Below are 23,357 nucleotides of genomic sequence, written 5' to 3'. Positions count from 1 at the left end.
GTGTACTTTATATCATCAAATATAAATATTTAATAAAATAAAAATATTTTTCTTATGGTTTATAGGAGTAAATCTGGTAAAGAGCCTGTCAATAATATCGAAAAAATATTTAACCAAATATATCCATACATCATCCAGCCCACAAATATTCTATAACAATGGTATATCAATTATGATTGAGAGCATACGCAGTATACCCATAATATTGAAAAAAAATCTTGAGAGTATACGGCGTATTATATGTAGTATGTTTTATGGAAACACTTCTACCCCTAGGTTGCACAGTGCACACAGAAGTCACTGAATAATGTATGAATTCAATTTGAATTTGAATTACGATATACCAAAAATGATTCTGAGCGAATTCAAATCGTAATGATTTTATAATTATGTGTGTTATATATATATTTATTTTTTTAATTATTTAAATTAACAAAATAATTTAATACATTTCGTGTTTCCACGTACCTAGTTTAATAACATAGGTACAATTTAGTGAATTTTCTATGTTATTTATTGATAAATTATTATGATTAGGTAATTTAAGAAGGCTGCAACTACTATAATTGCCGATTACTAAGTTTTAAATATCAAATGGAAATGATATTCTTAAAAGTTAAAGGTAATTCAATAACACGATTTGTTGTCTATTACATAATAAAGAGGCTATGTTAATAGTCATCTGGAATAGAGGGGCTACACACACGACCCGTGTATTTAATATACATGGTCAGCAATTTAATTATTTATTGACCATTAATTATTATATTATTATACAACTATGTGTTTTTATTAGTTTTTTTATTGGACAATTTTTAATTTATTTTATAAAATGTCGGAAATCATATTTCATGAGTTATTTCTGTCATAAATCTATAAGTACGTACCATAACTCTATAAAAATTAAAAGCGGAACTATCACACATTCACACACGGACACGGGATACCAATAATTCGTCAATGAAAAATTCTGAATCATTAACCTGCTGTTATGAGTTTATAACCAATAAGAATAACCATAAACCATAATCGTACATACATAATAATTAAACTTAACCGTGCAGTAACGGTTATATAGTTATTACTTATTAACTAAAAATCTATATATAGGTATAGACATTTTAACATATATTTATTTTTGGCCTGGGTGCAAGTTTTTATTTCTAATCGATTTTCGTATCGCTTTGTTTATTACATATGTATATTATTGAAACGAAAATCAACAAAAAAATATATATATTAAATTCCTAAGAAAATGTAGCATGCTACTAAATACTTAATTTTTCACTATACTTATATTATATCGTCTATATTCGGAAACAAATCTATGATTCCTCTAATTCCTATAATTAAATGCTAATTATAATATTTTTGTCATACAAATCAAAATTATTGATAAATACAGCCGTGATCAAAGCATTCAAAACGCTAAATCCACATAGCCGATCACAATAATGGCTTATAGAAGCGGGTGTGTATAAGTATAACTTAAAACTTAATCTATGTGCTCATAGACATATTATATTACTATATATTGTATTATTGCGATTATTATTACCATTGATTTTATAATATATAAAATAATAATATATTATAATAATAATAATATATAATAATAATAATAATAATATAATTATATTATATTATAATAATAATAATATATATATATAATTATAATATATTATAAAATAAATGTTATTACTAAAGACGTTTGTATAGTATATAAATATAATAGATCTTTATCGCGCGTATGACATTTAAACGAAGCAATGAATGAATAGATTTCACACAGATTTTTTACATATTATTATTGCAATAGAACCTAACCGACAAATAAATTGCGTTTCGTGTATATTCTGCGTGTCGAGATAAATATTATTATACACGTACTTACATGTATATTATATCTATATATTATATATAAGTATATACGAATTTTGTTACGAACAATCGTACGGCTGTACAGTGCACACAATTTCGTACAATGTATAAACACGTATAATAGGTTTACGTATTAGGTACATATATACTTACAGTCCTATATAGGCTATAATATATACACTTCAACGAAAAGTAAACTCACACATTTTATAGGTATACGCAGTAAATAGTAATAATATTGCGAACCGAGCGTACTAGATGCGCGCATTAGCGTATAAACTTGTATAGTGATAAGTACCTATATGCAGTGCCTATAACTACCTATATGTTATATTATACACATACATTACATAGGCATGCCACGTGTCGAAAATTAAACGAATAAGACGCTTACATTATACCGAATGGTGGCGGAATGTCTGTCGAAGCGCGACAGAAACGTAGTTAGACAAAAAAAAAAACAAATGTTAATATACATGCAAGTATAACGTATACTGCGATATATTATACGTCGATCTCTCTCTCGTTCACTGTCGAATTTCAACGCAAGTGTGGTTACCCTATACCATTACCATAGACCTACGTTCTAATGTTTATTATTAGGATGTATATATAATATGGGTATATACGAATACGACAAAGCCAATAAACCGAAATTTCTCCTCTCGTTTGTGAGAGGCGATCGACGAATAGATACGTGGCGACTATGACACGCGCACCGTACTATCATGTATCGACACGTAAAAATGCATAAAATATTGGACCAGTATGCCGACGCGATGTCCGCCAGCAAGCGCTACGCGATATACATTGTTCAATTATTGTGTTTTTCGCACGAGTCTAGACAGACGGCTGCGGTTGTAGAAACCGTTACGATAAATGAATAAAATATAATAAAACGACTCGATCTATTGTACACCTTCTGTATAAATCGGTAAAAAGTAGTGCGAATGTGCAGCTACGTGTGTGATGACATGTGCCGTGACCCGTGAGGTGAAAATGTGTTATATACTTGGGAATATTTCCACAAGTCACAATATTACGTTTTTTTTTTCATTTCAGAATAGGGAATTATTGTTTTTAGTAACGAATTAAGAGGTCTATTATTTTATTTTAAATGATCATTTTCAAAAATAATTAAATAATTTTATACAGAAAAATAGACCAAAAAATCGTTGGATACCTATACCTCTTTGGTATCAAATTTTGTGTACGAGATTCATAAGAGAGATAAATTTTCAATTTCTTCCTGCTTCATTTAAAGTGATTACACCACTATAGAGACGTCGACGTCCCGAGGGCAGTTCGAACGAGATCTTAAATAGGTCATCTAAAATAGGCTCCCGAAAATTATTAAATCGTCATATCACTCATATCCATTGCACCTGTCCATTCCCTCTATTATACCTAATTTCAGAATTTTATTATTAATTGTATAATCTAAATTAATAAACGATTTACAAACCCTATAGACTATAGTCTTCAGGATAGTTTTCCCTGGTGGCATGGCCAACAATATTGATTTATGATCACAATGGTTTTTTGGTTCTGATCTCTCATTTTGATCTATCCAAAATTCCAAAACATTAATACAATTTTTGTACATATAGGTATTATAATATAGTAATAATAGTACAATTTCACATTCCAAATCAATTTTTGGTTATATTATGTACCTACCCAAAATATTTAAACTTAAATTCCATAACGTAAAATCAAAATTCATTTTGATTCGTTGAGAAAAACATATTTCAATTTGAGGGACCAATAAATTTTCCAATTGTTGATTCATTAATCATATATTTATATATCAAAAATTAACATAATATTATTCATTAATCATTTGTAGAAATAATAGGTAATCATATAAATTATTTTGTTAGGTTTCGTCAGGGTAAGTCTCGGATACAATAATATTTGTATAGATAATATCAGTTAAAATTTTTAAATATTTATCTTGTAATCAAAAAATATTAGTCGGTGATCTAAAATATTGAAGTCACTTAATGTTCTGATGCTGCATCAGCGATTATAGTTTATGCGCGTTTATTCGCCTTATTTATTAACACTCCACCCATAAATCATAATGTCAGTGTGTCACAACTACTCTCCACTCGCCAACAAACGAGTACCGAATATCCGACTATTGCAGTACTCGGCCAAGACGAAAATACCGAACATAGAAGGGGTGAGCTCACGATTTGTTTCATCACTGATGAGTATTGACGCCCGGGGGCCAACGGACCTTGGCACGTCTACGGTCCCCCAAAAATATTTCATGAGTTTACACGTTCAACCTGCAGTAACCGAAACGGTAACTACTACCCACTACATTTTATTAAAATTATTTCTTATTTATACTATATTTTATAATATATACATTTTTACTAGTTTTCAGTAGAACATTTTAAGACATTTTTTAAATCACAATATAATTATTATATCTAACAATAACTAATAAGCTTCAAATTTTAAACTTTTTTTTCGAAATATCCTCTCCAACATGACAAATTTATTTTGTCATGCTCTCCAAGTTAGATGTAATATCATATGTAATCTATTATCTATTTATCTGTGTAAGTAAAAACGGAACCGCGCTTTCTACGCCGTCGTCATGGCACAAATCATAGACGCCATTTGATAATAACGTTATATTATCTCGGTGTATTTATGCCATGACGTGCGCATCGGTTGTATTATTGTTTTCACGCGGTGACGCGGTGTGGGTAATATCTAATATCATTAATTTTGTTATCGCGACGTCGCGCGTGCTTAATAATATTACCGTAGAAATTTTAAACGGCGTATCCTCCTCAATTGAATGTCGCGCGTGAAAGTTATTTTCAAGGTCCGCGGTCGTACGTTGTACCTGCCTATAGTTTTAAGTGGCCAGCAGTTGGGAATTTGAATTATATAACCCGAAGCGACGATCGGGCCATGGCGCATTCGACTGTTGGTGGTCTGCCGTGGTGCTTCCGGTCTTCTGCAGTTTTCCCGTCGTACATTTACTGACCGAATTCGTCGAATTTTTTCTCCTCTCGTTACCAGTGAAAGTGTACGGCGGCGTATTGTTAATAGTTTCCAGCAGGATCCGTATCGACCATGGCTTTGGCGTCCGAGACCAAGGAAGTGATCGTTCTGAAGCAGACACAAAAAAAAGATTTTCCCTATGTGATGAAATCTCTCTTTGCCGGTGGTGAGGCTTCGTTGCGAATCTTTTAGCTGCGATATATTCAATAATGTGATCGCTTCAATAAAATCTTGTTGATTTTTTAGGTGTTGCTGGCATGTGTTCCAAAACCACTGTTGCTCCTTTGGATCGAATAAAAATACTGTTACAGGCCCATAACAAGCATTATACAAATTTTGGTAAACATGCCTTGCATTTTTTAAATATAACATTAAGAGTAATAGACTTCTAATACTACCTAAATGAAATGTTGGCAACACTTTTAATTAAAAGAATAGTCAAATTCTGACTGTTTATATTAAATTTTAAACCAACCAAGGATACAATACTTTAATGGCACCTATGTAACTAAACAATTTTTAAAAAGTTACTGCGAAAAATTCGAAGAAAAAAATTAAATCTATAAAATGTGAATTTATAAATTATCTTATATATTTGTTTAATTTAAAATGTTTTAGCTAATAAATAATCTTAATAACTAGACTTAATACAATAGAAAAATTATAAATCCAAGATATTAGGCACAGAAAAATGATATCAATCATCTATCTATGTTATAAACTGAATAAAAATTGATAGAACTTTTTTCTACCCAAGGTTTTTTTAACAATTTTCTCTGATACATCAGTTAATTTAAAAATATTATTTTCAATTAACAATTTATCCAGTCATACAATTTTTTATTTCAATTCTAAATAATATGCAAAATGTTACAACTTAATTTCTAAAAAAAAAACATCTATGTAACTTTGTAAAGTTAATAAATTATGTTCACAATATATTATAATATACATCATAATATTATGTAATTTAATAGATTTATAATGGATAATAAAATAAGTAAATTACCAATGTTTTTTATTTGACAGTTTAAACAATTAAATATTATGAAATGTTTAGTCATTATGGAATTAACTGTCATAGAACATTAAAATATTAGATCCATTAATTAAATAACACATAGGCGTACGTTAAGCATTTGTAAATGATTATGTTTGTTTATTTATTATTTTAATATTCATTTATACTTCTATAATTCTATAATTTGAGTATTCTTTTAAAATACAATATTAATTAATTGAAATATACTACTTTAGGAGTGTTTAGTGGTCTTGCAGAAATTGTTAAACGTGAGAGTTTTTTTGCATTATATAAAGGCAATGGTGCCCAAATGGTGAGAGTTTTCCCATATGCTGCTATTCAATTCACTTCATTTGAATTCTACAAAACAGTAATATTATAATTAAATTAATCAATCCTTAATCAAGTTATAATATTAAAAAAAAAAATATTATTAATTATTTTCAGCTTTTAGGATCCATTCTTGGGAATGGTTCACATATTGGAAAGTTTGTGGCTGGTTCATCAGCTGGTGTCACAGCGGTTACCATCACATATCCTCTAGATACAATTAGAGCACGACTAGCCTTTCAAGTGACTGGTGAACATGTTTACAACGGAATTATACATACAGCTAAATCCATTATCCAAAATGTACTTTGAACATCGCATGCTATAAAAATTGTATAATGTATATTGATAACAGTTTTAATAGGAAGGAGGAGTAAAAGCTTTATATCGTGGTTTTGTTCCTACATTATGTGGTATGGTCCCATATGCAGGTTTAACATTCTTCTGTTTTGAATCTATTAAAAAATTTTGTTTGAAAACATTACCAACATGGTTTAGCAAACCATCTGATAAAGATTCTGGTGAGTTGTACAGGTTTCTTAAAGACTACTTTAATTATTTAAATCTATTTTGTATAGGTGGTGCCGTACTTACCATACCAGCAAAATTGCTGTGTGGTGGTTTATCTGGTGCACTTGCACAGTGTGTTTCATATCCATTGGATGTAACAAGGAGAAGAATGCAGTTATCTAGCATGGATAACAATGCAAAATATGGGTAACTTACTTTAAACTACATTTTATATTTCAATCCAAACAATACACATTCTTTAATGTTTATAATTTATAATTATTAATTTTCATTTTAATTGTAGTGATTCTAACTCCGCACATGTTAAGAACATGACTAGTTTGTCGTCTAAAATCATATTTTTCCCATGTTAACTGGTCATGCTCTTAAAGTTCATGTAGTATTTCTAAAATATACAATTTAATTTGAATCATCTGTTTCTCGTTTCAGACATGGTATGATCAAGACCTTAGTGACAGTTTATCGTACTGATGGTATTACAAACGGATTATATCGGGGAATGAGTATAAATTTCATTAGAGCAGTACCTATGGTTGCTGTGTCATTTTCTACTTATGAATTAATGAAACAAACTCTGCACTTAGATACTGGAGTTGATTCTTGAGTATGTTTTATAATAACCAATGAATCTTCAGACCTAGATTTTTTATAGTTTACAATATTTATTGTTTTAAAATAGTTATTATTTTTAAAAAGAATTTATTAAGTGTTGAAATTAAAATATTTTATTTTACAGAAGTGATGCTTTAAAGTTATTGATAGTTGATAAAAAAAAACCCCCATAATCTAAATACATAGTACTAATACAGATAAATCGACAAAAAAAAATTAAACATATAAAGTTATAGGATTTTTAATAATTTATTTTGATTTATTAATATCAATTTAAAAACAATACATATAATATTATATAACTATAATTTAATCAAGCACTGGAAAATAAATATTAATCTATTTTATCCTTTTGACAATATTTTTGATGTATGTAATTGTGAATTGTTTTGACTATTTCCAACTTCTTCTTTTATATTTGGTTCACTTACAGAAACACAAAACTTAGTAATTGCAGCAGCAGCTTTAAATAATTTTGCTGTTCGTTGTTTATCCATTTTCTTTTTCCACTAAAATAAAGATTGTTTATTTGAACTGTTAAAATTTATAAAAGGCTCTTGACACTTACAGTTTCATCTCTAGAAGGCAAAGCAGATAAGAATGAATCTTTATTCGGATCGGCTATGGCTAAGACCGTTAGACATCCATCTACTGTAGCTATAACAACCGCTCGTCCATCTTCTGTTGTTTCAATAGCACTTAGTTCTGCTGGTACACGATAGTTAGCTAACATTTTTGCATCAGTAAGTCTGTTGAAGTAATTGCATTTATATATATGTATATTAAATCACTATACTAAATATAACTAAATACTAAGACTAAAAACATACCGAAAAACTCTCAATGTTTTCTTTCCGCTATGGTAATACAGTACATATTCATCGGTCTTGTTAAACATACAAATTACTGTAAATACACCCTCAGCTACTCGTGGTATAAACGTCTTTACCGAGCTTCCCTTTTTTAGTTCCAATAACTCTAAACCTCCTCTGGTAGGTGCATATAATCCATATTTTCCATCTTTTGTACAAAATCCGCCCCATTTTGGAACTGATTTTAAAAATTTCTTTGTACGTATGTCAAACAACATACCTTTATCAGGGTTTATTACAGCTACTAAATTAGCTCGATGTGGCATTGCTACTATAAACATAATGTCCTGAAAATAAAAATTAACATTATGTACTCTTATGATGATTTCAAAGAAGATTACCAGTCTCAGCTAGCATTTATTTTATAACAATTTTTTACATGCTTTTTTTCAATAAAAACTTAACCTTTTTTTTAATTCTAAGTTTTCTACTACAATAAAATTAAAAGTCAAGGTGAACAATTTGTAAGCTTTGTCACCCCATAAATATAATGCGGACAAGTGATTTATTATAATTTTATATTATATAAATTATATAACATAATTTAGAAATCGTCACTTTAATTGTTGTGATTAAAACCTTTTTATACAGAACACATTTTTTTCATTCATGATATTTATAATAGCTCATTAAGTAATAGAGAAATATAAGATAACATTAATTGAAATAGAAAATTATAGTTTTAAAAGCACTAACAACTTTATTACTAACTTAACTATTTGATATGAATAATTAATGTTGTTTTACGTAGATTTCACCTAAGTTATTTATAACGTTCTAAAAGTATAATAATTTTGCACTGAATAATTATTAATTTTGCAGTGCAAAATATTTCATAAACATTTTGTTTTAATTATCATAGTAGATTTTAATGGCTCAATAAGTAATAGAAAAGTATTAAGATAAAATTTATTATAGTTTAAAAAGTATAAAAAATTATTAATCATGGTGTATTTATTATGAACTCAAACTATTTATATAATTAATGCTGATTTAATTTTCAAATAGGACTAGAAACTTAATACCCACTTGTTTTCATCCACTAAAATTACATCGCGATGTGGATAAGACTTAAATGAATCAAAATTTTTTTTTTGATTTATGACTCGTAAGTCGTAAATATAAGGTTAAAAAGAAATTGGGCTAGAGATCTTCTAATCTAATAAAAAAAAAAATTAAATTAAAATTAAAAATAAAATAATAAAATAAATTTCAAAGCCCGAACTCAAATTTTCTGAGGTTCTGTCACTGGACAGTCTCCTCTTCATGTGTGACATGTATTCTTTAAATCACTCATCATTGTTACTTATTGTTTTATGTGTAAACAGATTGTAATATATTTTTAATAAAAAAAAAAAAAAAGTCGTTAATATATGTAGAATATACATTTATTTTTTCTAACCATGCATAGGTACTATGGTATTTAGTTTCATATTTATTATTTTTATAACACATAATTTTAATAATACAATTTATCCAAATATGTTTTATTCTATCAAAAAATCATATTATTTAAAAGTACAAGTACCTATTAAGAATTAAATTTAAAAAAAAAATACCAATTTGTCTAGTCCTAAGTTTTATTTTAGTAGACAAGTATAATACATTAATGGGCAGCACGCCAAAGCCCCATTATGTATTACCTATGTAACAATGTAAGCCACAATGATTACAGGTATATCTTTGAATTTTAATCACATAAGCATTGTAAGCCACATAACTTGGCTGGAAAATAAAAAAAATATTGATTCCTATGTCATTGTGACCGTAGACGTCACAATAATTCACAAACAAAACTATTCAAATTTTCAAATCATGTCTATTTTAGTCGTTCTGTTATTGTTTAGTGCATAGTATAGCACCTATACATTAATACATTATAGTATTATACAACTCCAGTCTCAAATGAGACAAAACATTAACTTAAAATAGAAAATGTGTTGTATTATGTTCTATGGACACTATCCGGTAAATATTAACAATTGATTATATTATACGACTTTACAGTCTTATCTACATAATAATATATTATATTGTAGTACATTCGCTCTGCCGTACTAATTTTAGTTCAGTGAATAGTGAATACATCGTACTATAGTACGTCCTGGCCATTGGGCGCACACACTGCATGGTATCTAATGGCGTTGATTAAATAAATGGGGATGCGCCAACCGGACGAAAACTGGTTTTTTTGTGATCATACCAATTTATAAAATTTAGGCACACTTATAATATTCTTGCCCGATACCCTATGGTTGTTTAGTTTATCACGAATCATGATACTATAGCCAGTACTCAGTAGCTACAACTTACTGCTGTAGGCGGGTTCATGAGTCATCCACTCGCCACAACAACCTGGCGTTTCCCGCGTGGTAACCATCGACAGTGGGTATTGCAAACCAGTCGAATTACTCGAATTTCGTTTTGCGGTCCGTACACGGAATAAACAACCCGAACATACAACGGGCAGTCGTTCAGCGCACATACAAATTAAATATTACAATGCCGGGTCAAGTGGACAACGACGATGAACACACGAGGGAAAACGCTAATCAACGGGGACCGGAGCGGTCAACCCCGTCCCGGAAGTTAAAGGTTGAAGATGCCTTGTCCTATATGGATCGGGTGAAATATGAGTTTAGTGACCAACCTGAAGTGTACAGCGACTTCTTGGAGTTATTGAAACAGTTCAAAACCAAAAGAATAGACACCCCCGGAGTGATGGTGCGGATCTCAAACCTTTTCAATGGCCATCCTGAGCTCATAGTGGGATTTAATAAGTGGCTACCCCCGAGGTATCAAATAGAAATATGAAAAATTATAAACTTGTCTGTCATGCTTCTGTATGGATACCAAAAAACAAAAACAAAAAACGACAGCAATAGTGTCTTCCTAAATAATTTCTAATTTGACAACATAATAATAATTATGATACCATGCACTTCAATAGTTATTAGTTACTACTCCACTGACCATCACACCGCCTGTAGTGACTAAACCAAAATTTAAAATCGAGTTGCTATATTATTATAAAACCAAGATAATTTATTATTGAAATTTGAACAGTTGCTACCTGATGCCAAACAAGCGGCAGAAACAAACATTGTCAAGACTACGACATAATATTCAAATGATAATATATCTATTTCTTTTGTTCTGTAATTCTTTTGTGCTTTGTATAATGTCTGTACGTTATTCAACTCCGATTAGAAAACATCAAAATAGATTTATATGTGCAAATAAAAAGATTTTATACCGTTTCATATAACTTTTGTTAAGAATACATTAAAATGTGTTAAATTGTGATGTGTGAATAACATTACATAGTACCTAAATAACTTCAAATTTTATGAAAAATAAATTATCTTAATAAGTACATCTATAACGTTGTTACTTTAACTAATAAAATTTATCCCGAGTAATGGTTTCTGGTTTATAGATGACAAATTAATGGTGAAATAAACGTCATTTCCTAACGTTACAACTCTTGGTATTAAAATGGCATATTATAATTTTATGCCATCAAATGATTTTGGAGTGCAGTTGCCAGTTATACGCCAAATCGATATGTTCTCCTTCAATTAACCGCATTGGTCTACAGTGTAGACTCTACACTTTCGATACCTGTTGGACCAATGCATTCTAAATGAATTATCATTATGTTCATAATCATGACATCCTTTGCACAAGGCTGCATTATTTGGTTCCCCTTGGTTTTCTCTGCTATTTTTCTAATTTTCTTCAAATCAACATCAAATATTGTGTCATTCACTGAAACGTCCCAATAACTTGCACTCATTTATCCCAGGCTTCATTCTCATAATTCATTAATACATTATGTCTCCTCACAAGAATAGATTATTAAATCCAAACACTTCACCTTCAACCCCTGTTGACATTGAACATTGTAATTTTTCCAGTCACAAAATCTGACTACACCAACAGCACCACACATAATAAAAATAATTTTTGATTGTAAACAGATACTGTGCCTGAAAACATTAAATATTTAATGCAAATTAAACAAATATTATCTATATTGAACTCAACAAAATAATAAAACAGACCGAGCACTTCTATACATAATGCCAGCCCGGCTAGGCCTTTCAAATATTTCTATAGCCCTTACAAATGAAAAATAATGAATCTCAAGATTTAGTGTTTGGTACTTTTAGTAGTATAATAATCAGCATTTGATTTTTTCACATGAATGATCTCTATTCTTAATCATGTATAGACTGAAATTGATGATCATACCAAAAACCGGCTACGCATAAATATTGCTAAGCAAGTTCAGTTAAATGTAATCCAACATCACAAAGTTTAGGATTTATGTAAGTCCTAGCCCTATACGTTAACTTCATCACTTACAGAAATCCATTCCCAGTGTTTGATACCTACCTAGTCTCAAGTAGAATAATTTAATTATTCTTTTTCTTTTTTTCTGTTTTTGAATATCTGAACAAGGTTTATTCTATTTTCTAATCTAAAAGTGTGAATTAAATAAATCTTTTAATCTTAGACAATTAATAAGTGTGTTTTTCAACGATTTTTGGAGAGCAATATGTACTACATGCTTACATTGTTCAACATTTATATGTATATGTATACCTATGCAGTGTTCACCACTATTTATTTTAAATATTGTTAGCTACTATGATTAATATTAACTATTATAACTACTATTAGGTATATGTTATGACTATGCTTACCTTCATTCCGGATTGTTTGAGAACAATTTTAGTAACATATTCACCATTGGACGCATTAAATATATGAAGTGCTTCTCTATGACCTTTATCACTAGCCAGAGCAATCAAATTAAGTCCATCTGCGGTAACAACAAGCTCTTTGAATTCCATACCCGTCACATTACGTACTTGATAATCAAATAAATAAATAGTTTTTCCATCTGGAATAGATCTCACAATGGCTGTAGCATCAATATTCTGTTGGGTTTCTGCATTTATTTCTTCTTGTTTGGAAACTGTTAGACATTTTGTTGCTTCGTCTAAAAGCATTATTTGCTGGATTCCAGGTTGTTGTTGCTTAAAAATTACTCGACATAAAATACGATTCCAGATGAGTAAATTTCCAGATTCAGAGCACACTATGTATTTTCCATCAGGTGTAATTGACGCTTGAGTGACAATAGCTCCCAACAAATTATCTGCTAACTGTTGGATTAATCTCCCAGTGTTAATATCCCATATCCCAACACAACCTCGTGTTACAGTGGCTGCCAAGCCAGAGTGTGATAAACTTGAAATTCAATTAAATATTTATAATTCATCCACTAGAATAATATTTTTTTTAACTATAATTTTACCTTATAGAGTCAATTTGTAATTCATGTCGATCTATAACATGGACTTGTTCAAATATATTGTTGATGTTCCAAACCTTTACTGATCTGTCAATGGATGAAGTAATTACTGAATTCCAATTCCCTGTAGTTAATGGCAAGAGCGATATTATGCGACCAAAATGTGCATCTAATACTTTAATTAATTGTTCAGTTTCCATATTCCACACATATAACATTTTTCTAAGACAAATTAAACATTCAATAAGTGCATACATTATCAATTTAATGTGGTTACTGGGTGTGTGGGTTAATAGTTATTTTTTAATACCGAACTCCAGCAACCAAAAATCGTTTGTCAGCTGACAGCATACACGAATTTGACTGCATCATATTTATAGTGATGTTACGTACACCGTGAGGTAAATGTAATAATTTTGTACCATTTGAAGACAAATCCCAAATACAAAAACCATTTGAAATTGTACCCAAAAGTGAAGATGAGTCTTCAGATAATTTAATTTGAAGCACTGAGCAATCGCCAACTGAAATTAATTTTTATAGTGTGTTAAAATACAACTCAAAGGTACAAGTGAAATTTATCAAAAAAATGAAATATAATATCTTACTATGTTCTAAATCTTTAATTAATTTCCACTCATTGTCAATAAAATCAAATTGAGCAATATCATATGAATTTTTAGTTGGGCAACAATATAATCTAGTTTCGTCTTTATTTATAGCCATAGCACTATGAAAATAGAAGTTTGGGCAAGTCTTATTATCTTTCATTGTTTGCATCATCATCCTAGTATCATCCATTCTGCCAGACCAAAATATAAAACGGTTGCTACTTAATGAAGTGAATTTCACAGACATTAAAACCCATTGATTAGGATTTTCATTTGTTGTAACTCTGCAAAATAATAATAACCAAATGAGCAAAACCGTTTATAACCTTAACTTGCAATGGAATTGATGATGAAAATTCCAAATATAAAACTCATAAATCGTATAAATTACTAAAAATAATTGATAAAATACTTGGATTCTAAATTCCCTCTTAAGTCATATCTGCACAGAGAAAAAGATCCATGCACAAATAAATGAGTATTTAGCATATTGACACCAGAAACCATTTCTCCATTTTCAAAAGGATTTTCAATAACAGTAAATTCACTTGTAAGGCAATTCAATAAGACAGTCTATACATAATGTAATAATACATTGAAGTTAAGTACAATACTCTAAAAATTATCTAGAAACTGCTAATTTACTTGATTATTGTTAGTATAAGCTGCAGCATAGCGATTATCAGGACTTAAACATAAGGCTTGCATAATTCCTTCCAATCCTGGATTTACATTCCTGGTCATATCACTGGTAGATAAATCCCATGTAATAAATCTATTTGATATTGACACAATATATCTATAATCGGATGTTACTTGAAAATCAAAAACAGCAAATTGGTGACCTTCCAGAGAATACTATGTAAATAATATACAGTTAATAAAAAAATAATGACAGTTAACATAGTTAATACTTTCAATGGACCTCCTGGAGTATGTAAACAATGATAATAAGGTATAAGAGCACAATTTTCTGGTCCAAATTTATCACATTCTGCTAATAAACTTTTTATATTTGGATTTGATCCAATTTCTGGTAACAAACGGCCAATTAATTGAGGAGCGAGCATATCAGGAAATTCACCAAGTATTGCTCCACCTAATCTCAAAGCATCAGCAACAAGTATCAACTCCCTAAAAATTAACACCTAAAAGTATTAAACATTCTAGAAAAGATTTTCATTCAGGATGTATGGCATCCTAGACCATTGCCATGTCAGTTTTGGCATATCCTGTATAAAGGACAATCACATTTTATTTATAAAACCAAAACCTGACCTTTGTTTTGATTTGATCTCATTGCTAAATTATGTTTTGAAATAGAAAATATACATTAAATATTTCAGAAAATATAAAAATGAGGTTTATTTAAAATTTTTTTTACCTAGTGGCATCTCGGTCATCAATATTTGCACAAGCATCCTCAAAGTCACTTAAAACTGCTTGTAAAGGACATGAGGATAACTTTGCGTGCAACCATTGATAGTTAAATAAAACATTCTTATACAAATCTTGAAAACGATGAGCTCGTACAAGATGATATGGTAACTCTCCAAACTATCAATAATTCAATTTATAATTGTTAGTGGTAACTATAAAAATTAAACAATCCTACCATTTTAAACTACTTACTTTTCTTAAATTATATCTTGAAGCTGTTCCTTCTTTTGAATAAAACACTAGAGGTTGTACTGGTACTTTTCTGTCTGCTGAACCCTCTCTAGTTAATAAGTTAAATCTATGTCTCTGGATTTCAGTATACTTAAATGGTTTTGGATTTCCTCCACCCCAAATTCCTAAATAATAATCAGCTATAGATGAATGAAAATAAGTAACCATATTCATATTTTTAAAGTATCTTTCTCTAGCAGCATCTCTAAATTGTCTGTAAAAATTGATTAAAAAACATATGCAACTTTAATATTTTAAATACATTAGAAAACTAATAATATTTTAAATTAAACATACCTATGGTACCAGTTTAACACACTAACACCATCAGCTTCTCTTTCTGACAGGTAATTAGGTAAATCATTTCTAATCCTAGTCCACAATAAAGGAGGAATTCTCCTGACTGGTGGTAAATGGTATTGATAAACGTCATCTAATACTTTATCATCTAACGATATTAAATCTTCTAGTTCTGATTCAGACAAACCACTCTTTGATGCTGTTATGTACGCTAAGGCATGGAATACAAGAAGCCGACCATGTTGTTTTTCAATCCTTTCAAAAAGCATCATAATTGAATCCATAACATTAGATGCTAAATGAGTTTCTTGAGGTTTAGTGTAACTTCGCCAACGGCAAATCTCAGCAAATACTAGTTTGACAAAAATTGGCAAAGAACATTGATTGATAGCGTTAGATACAAGTCTCCACTGACAATTTGTCAAATCTCGGTGTGCTGTTTCCATCCACTTCCTATGATGTAAATTTATAGTTAAGATAAGTTTAACAGGTTAGGTAAATAATATAAATAAAATAGATTGGCGTTCAAAGTATTTCTTAAAAGGATAAGAATATTACAATTTTATAAGTATTGAAACCATAGACCTAAATATTATGAGATTAGTTTACAGGCCTATGATTAAAACCCGTAAAAATAAAAATAGTTTGTAAGCAATGATAAAAAAAACATTATTATTGCAAACTTATATACAATATTAATAATTTATTTCATATAATAAAAAAAGACAATTGAGCAATTATATTATAATCAACTCCCAAAGTAAATCCAATAATATAGTTTACCTAATAACTTCTTCGGCTAATTCTTCTCCGAGTGCAGTTACTTCAATGAACTGTTCTCCATCATCAATCATTCTACGCAATACATGGTAATCTCGAGATACATCTGAATTTCCTTCTTCTTTTGCAACAGATACCAATAACTTGAACAGTAATTTAGTTAGATATTAATAAAAAGTAAAAACTTAGGTAAAAAAAAGTATTCAATATACATACTTTACAATTATTGGGCAACCTTGTTGGCAACCACGATACATTATTAGTATCTTGGGTACCTGTTAACTGATCCACTGAATCCAAAAATAATACTAAAGGTTGTTCTAGAGTTGCATATGTTAATAAATGTTTAAAATGTGCCGTCAGTGGGACTAAATCATCAGGTATGTCATCAAATGGTAACATATAATTGTATGATATTTGTTGACATATAGATATTAATGCTGGTGTTAATGTGCTACTGTCTGGAGTTGTTCCTAAGAATCTTATCACACAAAGTGGTTTGGTGGCTGTCTTATTAAACCATGTCGAATAACTCAAGCCCGCAGCCTTTGCTAATAGTGATGTTTTACCACAACCGCCTTCACCAAAAAGTATCATTGGTTTTTCACATTTACTTTTCATATATTGTTCAATATGTTTCAAACTGTCTTCACGTCCGTAAAACACCTAAAAAAATTAAAAATTCAATCAAACATTGAAAATTCTTCAATATATCTGGAAAACATACCTTAACAGAGTTATGACAAGCATGCAAATGCTGTAATATTTCAGTCACAATTTGTCCTTGAGGACTAGAATCTTCTTTTCTCATTGCTCTATCCACTAACTTGGTAATGTTTTTGTAAAAATGCATTATGAAATTTTGTAAATATTCTTGATGTGTTTCAGTATCTAATCCTTCTCGACCAATCCATTCAACTGTATATCTAAAAAAAAAAATAAAAAAAATAAATAATTAAAAAAATTCAACATACATATCAGGTACTTTTGACATCATTATATAAATTAATTAATAAAAAATATATATATTATTCTTAAAAAAAATTTTTATAGTAGAAACTATAATTTATTGTTTTATATATATTGTTAGGGAACTCATAATATATACTATCATAGTCATAAATAGAGGGGTGCTTTAGGAGCTAATAAATTTCAATAGGGGGAGCCCCCCCTAAAACATTTCATACATTTTTTTAAATTTATTCAATATTATTATAATAGAGCCTCAGCCCCCTCCCACACTCTCAAATCTCAAACCTTATTTGCGCCTGTAAACTAGGTACCCAATTCAATATTCAACTACTATACGAGTATATTTTCTTATGATTTAATGATTTATGATAGGTATCTATATTATATATATATATATATATTTAACAATAATTAATTAAATAGAATTACTTTTGGTAATTCGTTGTTTCTATTTTTTGCACGAGACGTTCATCTCGCAAGTTTCCCAGTAAACGAGCTGCCTCTGTATCAATACTCCTATTAACTATGTCCAAGAAGTTTGAAGCTTTCTTCAGATTTTGCAGATTAATATTGTTTATATAGCGTACATAAGCGAGGCAATGATTTTTTGTGTTCTTTACTTTTAATATACCATTTATAACTTCTCTTTCTGTCACTAAAAAACATTTCAACAAGTTGAACGTAAGTATAATAATCAAACAATTATATTTTAAATTATTTTATATCCTATTTCTTGTAGGTAGTTATATATTATAATATAATATATACCTGACATATAATAGTTGTGCATAGTGTCTTTATCAATCTTCCCACTATTAAATAAACTTATGGAAGATTTCCTAAATAATTTCTGCATTTTAGCCAAAGTATCCCACCAAATGCCTTGATCTTGTTGTTGAAGTTTTGGGATTCGCTGGAAGTAAAAAATTACATGGAATATTGTTGATTTAAAGAACATAAGAACCATATAAATAAATTTGCTAAGATTTAAAATACATTATTATAATCTAAGAAGTATGGTGTGCATCGCACATTCTACACTTTAACTCTAACTATTCAATGATATTTAAACTTTGAAAATATACATGTGGCGTTACAGAGTTAAAGTTTGAACGACGACATATATTTTGGTGTAAAATCTAAATTAATACGATAGTCAACCTCAATTATTTCAATCACTAAAGCTAATATTTTTACGTAATATGAAGAGTATATTTATGTGTTTATGACACTGCTGAGATTATAATTTTGATAAAAACTATAATTAATAAATTATATTAAAGTGGGTAAATTCCATAAAATGTTGTCTGTGCCCGCGATGTAAGTACAATATACCGCATGTCGTCGTGGCTGTGGCAGTTTACAGTAATTTTATTAATTATAAGTTGATTAAAATGTATACTATTACAATAAATTATATTACATTTTAAATTACAATATTGTCTTAAACGCATAAATAAATGTAAAAATATACTAATCATTTCATAGTGTAAATCAAACAAGTTTTACGCGTAGAACATATGTTGAACATATAATATTATATATTCACGTGACTATTTTCAACCCTCATTATTTAGTTGAATAATATTTAGTTTTTAACTTCACATTACAATTTATAATATTATATTACTTTATTAGCAACAATAATAAACCATAAAGCTTAAAATTAAAATAATAATAATGTTGCTATTATGTGTTTTAATATACTGGTTTTTAGTTTTTACATTACTTTATTATTAAAATTGATAAGTATTGAAGAAATTGGCTGTAAAACAGAAATTGGGGGTACAGCGTTGCTATCTTTTCTGTACCACATGTCTAACAAGGTGACATCTGAACCCACATTGACCAATTCTTCTCTCAATAATTCCAATTCTGATGAAGTAATATACGTAGGAATCGGACGATAGCCATATTTCTGTCCCAGAAATACCTATAGTAAGTAGTAAAATACATAATTATAAAAAAGGTATATAAATACTTAATATGAAAATAATATAATTAATTATTGATTAAGATGATGTCAGATATTAAGTGCACTTGCAGTACTTGCACTATTAGATTTTCCTTTTAGACCTATGCGCAATATAGAAAGCCCCTCCACACAAAATCCTAGATCTGCCACTGGATAAGACGTGTATATGTATACAATGTATTTTCCATTTTATTTTACAAAATTGTAAACAGTTTTTAGAATATGGTTTTTAGATTTACCACAAAGTTAGGTCCCATTGATAATCGTTGACAGTTTTCAATTTCTTTCATACATAATTCAGTTGTCATGTGATCATCTGTGGCTTCATCACGAACGCCCCATCTCATATCAACCACCTAAAATTAAAAATTATAAACGGTACCAACCGTACCTGGTACGCAGATATACATCAAGGTCAAATGTATCATATTGATTTATAAGACTTTTATATCTTTCTAAATACTTATAAACATGCATATTATTACTATTAATACAATAACCACTACAGTAGATTATATATTTATATACATACAGCACACATCAAATGTACCATAATTAAGCCATATAGCAAGTTACTGTTTTAAATTTTAAAATTAATTATTATTGTTTATTAATAATATATTAATATATAAATATAATGAATAATGAATTGAAAATATGGGTATACATTTCAAGAGTAAAAACTGAAAAGGGCGATTTAAAATAAACAAAGTAAGATAGGTAACAAAAAAGCTTATATTATTATCATTACAAATTACAATATTAAAAAAGAGTTTAAGAATAAATTTAGTAGGTGCCGATCAAAGATTAACAAGTATAATATAGTACCTATAAAAATGTGTGTTATTTAGATAGTCCATTTGCGAGTTCTTGAAGATTATTTAAAATATTAAAATACAAATCATATATATAAAATATATACAATATACATAGATTAATTTATTATTAGATTATTATCTCTCTGTCTATAAATATCTTACACACGTTTTAGACTACGTGTACATCTCAAGTTTAGCAATGTAAGAGTATTTTTGAGAAATTTCTACCCCATCAGGGAATAAAAAAATAATTGAACAGTATACAGGTAGTAAGCTATTAGTTACGAAAAGCATAAAAGCATTAAAGCATACAATATTATATTATTATGCTATAATAGTTCTCCCTACCCAATTGGTGCAATTTTATTCTACAACTAGGAGGGTTGTTATTATACCATAATATATTATTCTAAGGTTTTCACCAACGTATTGTATTGTTTTTATAAACAAACATTTTTATAAAAATGTTAACTATAACATTTTAAAGACCTTCTCGTTTAATTCACTGTTAATTGACTATATTAAATACAACTGATTGTTTGCTTCTTTTCTTAAGTATACTTCACATGGCAGTTGCCTACTTACCTACCATCTATAAATTTACATCTCATAAGATTTTCACCTAACCTAACGCGTATTACAAAAAATTATCCGATTTTATAGCTTCTTATCCCACTTGTTTACTCAAATTTCGTTTTGTCTAACATTCGATTAGTTTTTTTTGGTCTAACCGTAAATAAAATAGCAATTATAATTTATAGTTATCGAAAACGCCTATTAAAAGAAATCATTTTTTCCCGATAAAATATCGTACTTATTACAATTATTATTAATATAAGTTATAAGTTGTATTAGTTGTAACCAATCATATTCGAAGTCGAAGGCCGTACTTACATGTTACATCACACACAATTACGCACGTACACCAATATGGTCAAAAATTCAAGAAAGATAGGTACACCTCAATACCCAACTTGCGGTACATTCATCAGTTCATCACTTATCTCAGTTAACATATTAATATATTATTATATACTTCTTAAATAATTACAATCATAATTAAATTAAATTAAAAGTTAAAATATAATTAGATGCCTCATGCCTTTAATAATTAAGAGAAACAAGTATTAACACCTAAAAATATTTTTAAGCGTCAACCAGTAGCGTATAGTACTACTCTGATATATGTTCAGCTTTGGCTCCTAAACTTATGTTTGTTCAAATTATGATTTTAATTTATCCGCTATAAATAGATGATTGTGTTTTCTCCAAGTCACTCGATAGGTACTAATACTATATTTTATTTCTATTACTCAATAATACAAACAATTTTAAGAACTTGAATGTAATATTAATATATTATTATCTTAAATTCTTAAGTACCTATATCCTATATAATTAAAAATTCCATAAATAATATTCCAAATAACTGCATTACCAAAAAGAAAAAATAGAGGGTGAGAATGTTCTGTGATTCATTCTGTACATCATAGGCGCCCGCAAAAATTTTTCTAGGAGGGAGCAATTTTAGGATTTGAGGATAAATATTATAATTTTACTAGGTGTTTTAAAATAATAACCTTTTTTATTATATTCGTATACAATATATTATATTTTATTATATTACAACTTATTTTATACTTTAAATTTGTTGTATGGTATATAGTAATTTATCTTAAAACATTCAATTAAAAAGAATATTTTGAAAAAACCAGGCAAATGCCCCAGCTTTCCCCCCTCCGGGCGCCTATTCTGTACATAGATACATATAGACATATAGTACATACCTATTAAATAAAAACCTATGATACAATTTAACTATTTAACGTACCCATCATTAGTATATCACTATCATAATATACTACGTACTTAATATAAAATAACTACTACGAATTTGTTTTTAAGATTTTAATATTATTGTTTAATTATTTTTGTGTATAATTTATAATATCTAATTTACCTTTGTGCAAAGAATAAACACATGGCTTATTATAATTTACTATACTTTAATAATTAATAATTTTAAAATTAAATGATATATTAAGCTTTAATTTAGAAACGAAAAAAAACATTGTTCACTAATTAGATTCACTTCATATCGTTTCAGTTTATTTTCACCTGAAATTCTAGTCCATGTTTTTCCCGGCAAAAATCCTTCAATTTTGGATAACATTGTGCCATTAATGTATTTCTCTCCATCGTAGTATCTGAAAGTGTATTTTTTCAAATGTTCAATTAATAACATAACATTTTAGTTTATAGTTTTAAGCAATACACTTGTTATCGTTATTATATTATCACGTGCCTGTAAATGTGGAGCTGGTAAAAATTCTAACAATTTTTGAACTAACTGGAGGCAAGTTCTCGAGAGATCCTGCGAAAATTAAGTCTACTGTCCGGTCGTCCATACTGTGAATTTATAGGTTGTTTATTTTAAAATCTTTCAATTTTCGTCGAGGAAATGTGGTGGTCGCATTATGTTGGAATGAAGAAACACGACTGCGTGTTACTATTCCATACGTTTTGAACTTATTCGTGAAAGCACTTTTTCATAACAGTTAAACCTTATAATATATATATATATATATATATGTATAAGTATCTATGTGGGTGTTTAATCTAAAACT

The 23,357-nt window shown here is 28.9% G+C and overlaps 2 protein-coding genes across 3 annotated transcripts; one reads left to right on the top strand and one right to left on the bottom strand.

Moving 5' to 3' along the window:
* Positions 1-4,622: 4,622 nt before the first annotated feature.
* Positions 4,623-7,531, top strand: LOC107167847 (mitochondrial coenzyme A transporter SLC25A16-like). Its single transcript, XM_015517045.2, has 7 exons — positions 4,623-5,077; positions 5,158-5,250; positions 6,169-6,302; positions 6,380-6,565; positions 6,627-6,783; positions 6,841-6,979; positions 7,223-7,531. Exons 1-7 carry the CDS (start codon positions 4,984-4,986, stop codon positions 7,395-7,397), a joined length of 978 nt encoding a protein of 325 aa, XP_015372531.1. The 5' UTR covers positions 4,623-4,983; the 3' UTR covers positions 7,398-7,531.
* A 114-nt stretch (positions 7,532-7,645) lies between these two features.
* Positions 7,646-23,333, bottom strand: LOC107167839 (NACHT and WD repeat domain-containing protein 2). Of its 2 annotated transcripts, XM_089224645.1 has the most exons (23): positions 23,036-23,333; positions 22,849-22,937; positions 20,152-20,268; positions 19,667-19,870; positions 18,706-18,850; positions 18,367-18,592; positions 17,693-17,891; positions 17,182-17,631; positions 16,969-17,108; positions 16,183-16,638; positions 15,847-16,099; positions 15,599-15,771; positions 15,493-15,516; positions 15,129-15,348; positions 14,860-15,072; positions 14,627-14,787; positions 14,212-14,498; positions 13,914-14,127; positions 13,607-13,825; positions 12,990-13,539; positions 8,236-8,564; positions 7,974-8,154; positions 7,646-7,914 (listed from the first exon to the last, which is right to left on the bottom strand). In XM_089224645.1, exons 1-23 carry the CDS (start codon positions 23,136-23,138, stop codon positions 7,750-7,752), a joined length of 5,118 nt encoding a protein of 1,705 aa, XP_089080771.1. In that variant the 5' UTR covers positions 23,139-23,333; the 3' UTR covers positions 7,646-7,749. The 2 variants fall into 2 exon arrangements, with proteins under 2 accessions (XP_089080771.1, XP_089080772.1); XM_089224646.1 differs by lacking the exon at positions 15,493-15,516 and having other exon boundaries at positions 23,036-23,332.
* Between the last annotated feature and the right edge of the window lie 24 nt (positions 23,334-23,357).

The sequence above is a fragment of the Diuraphis noxia genome, unplaced genomic scaffold (assembly GCF_037042655.1).
Source record: "Diuraphis noxia isolate RWA-SAM2 unplaced genomic scaffold, SU_Dnox_SAM2 contig0003, whole genome shotgun sequence".
In the NCBI taxonomy this organism is placed as follows: domain Eukaryota; kingdom Metazoa; phylum Arthropoda; class Insecta; order Hemiptera; family Aphididae; genus Diuraphis; species Diuraphis noxia.
This window is presented reverse-complemented; position numbering and strand designations above follow the sequence as displayed.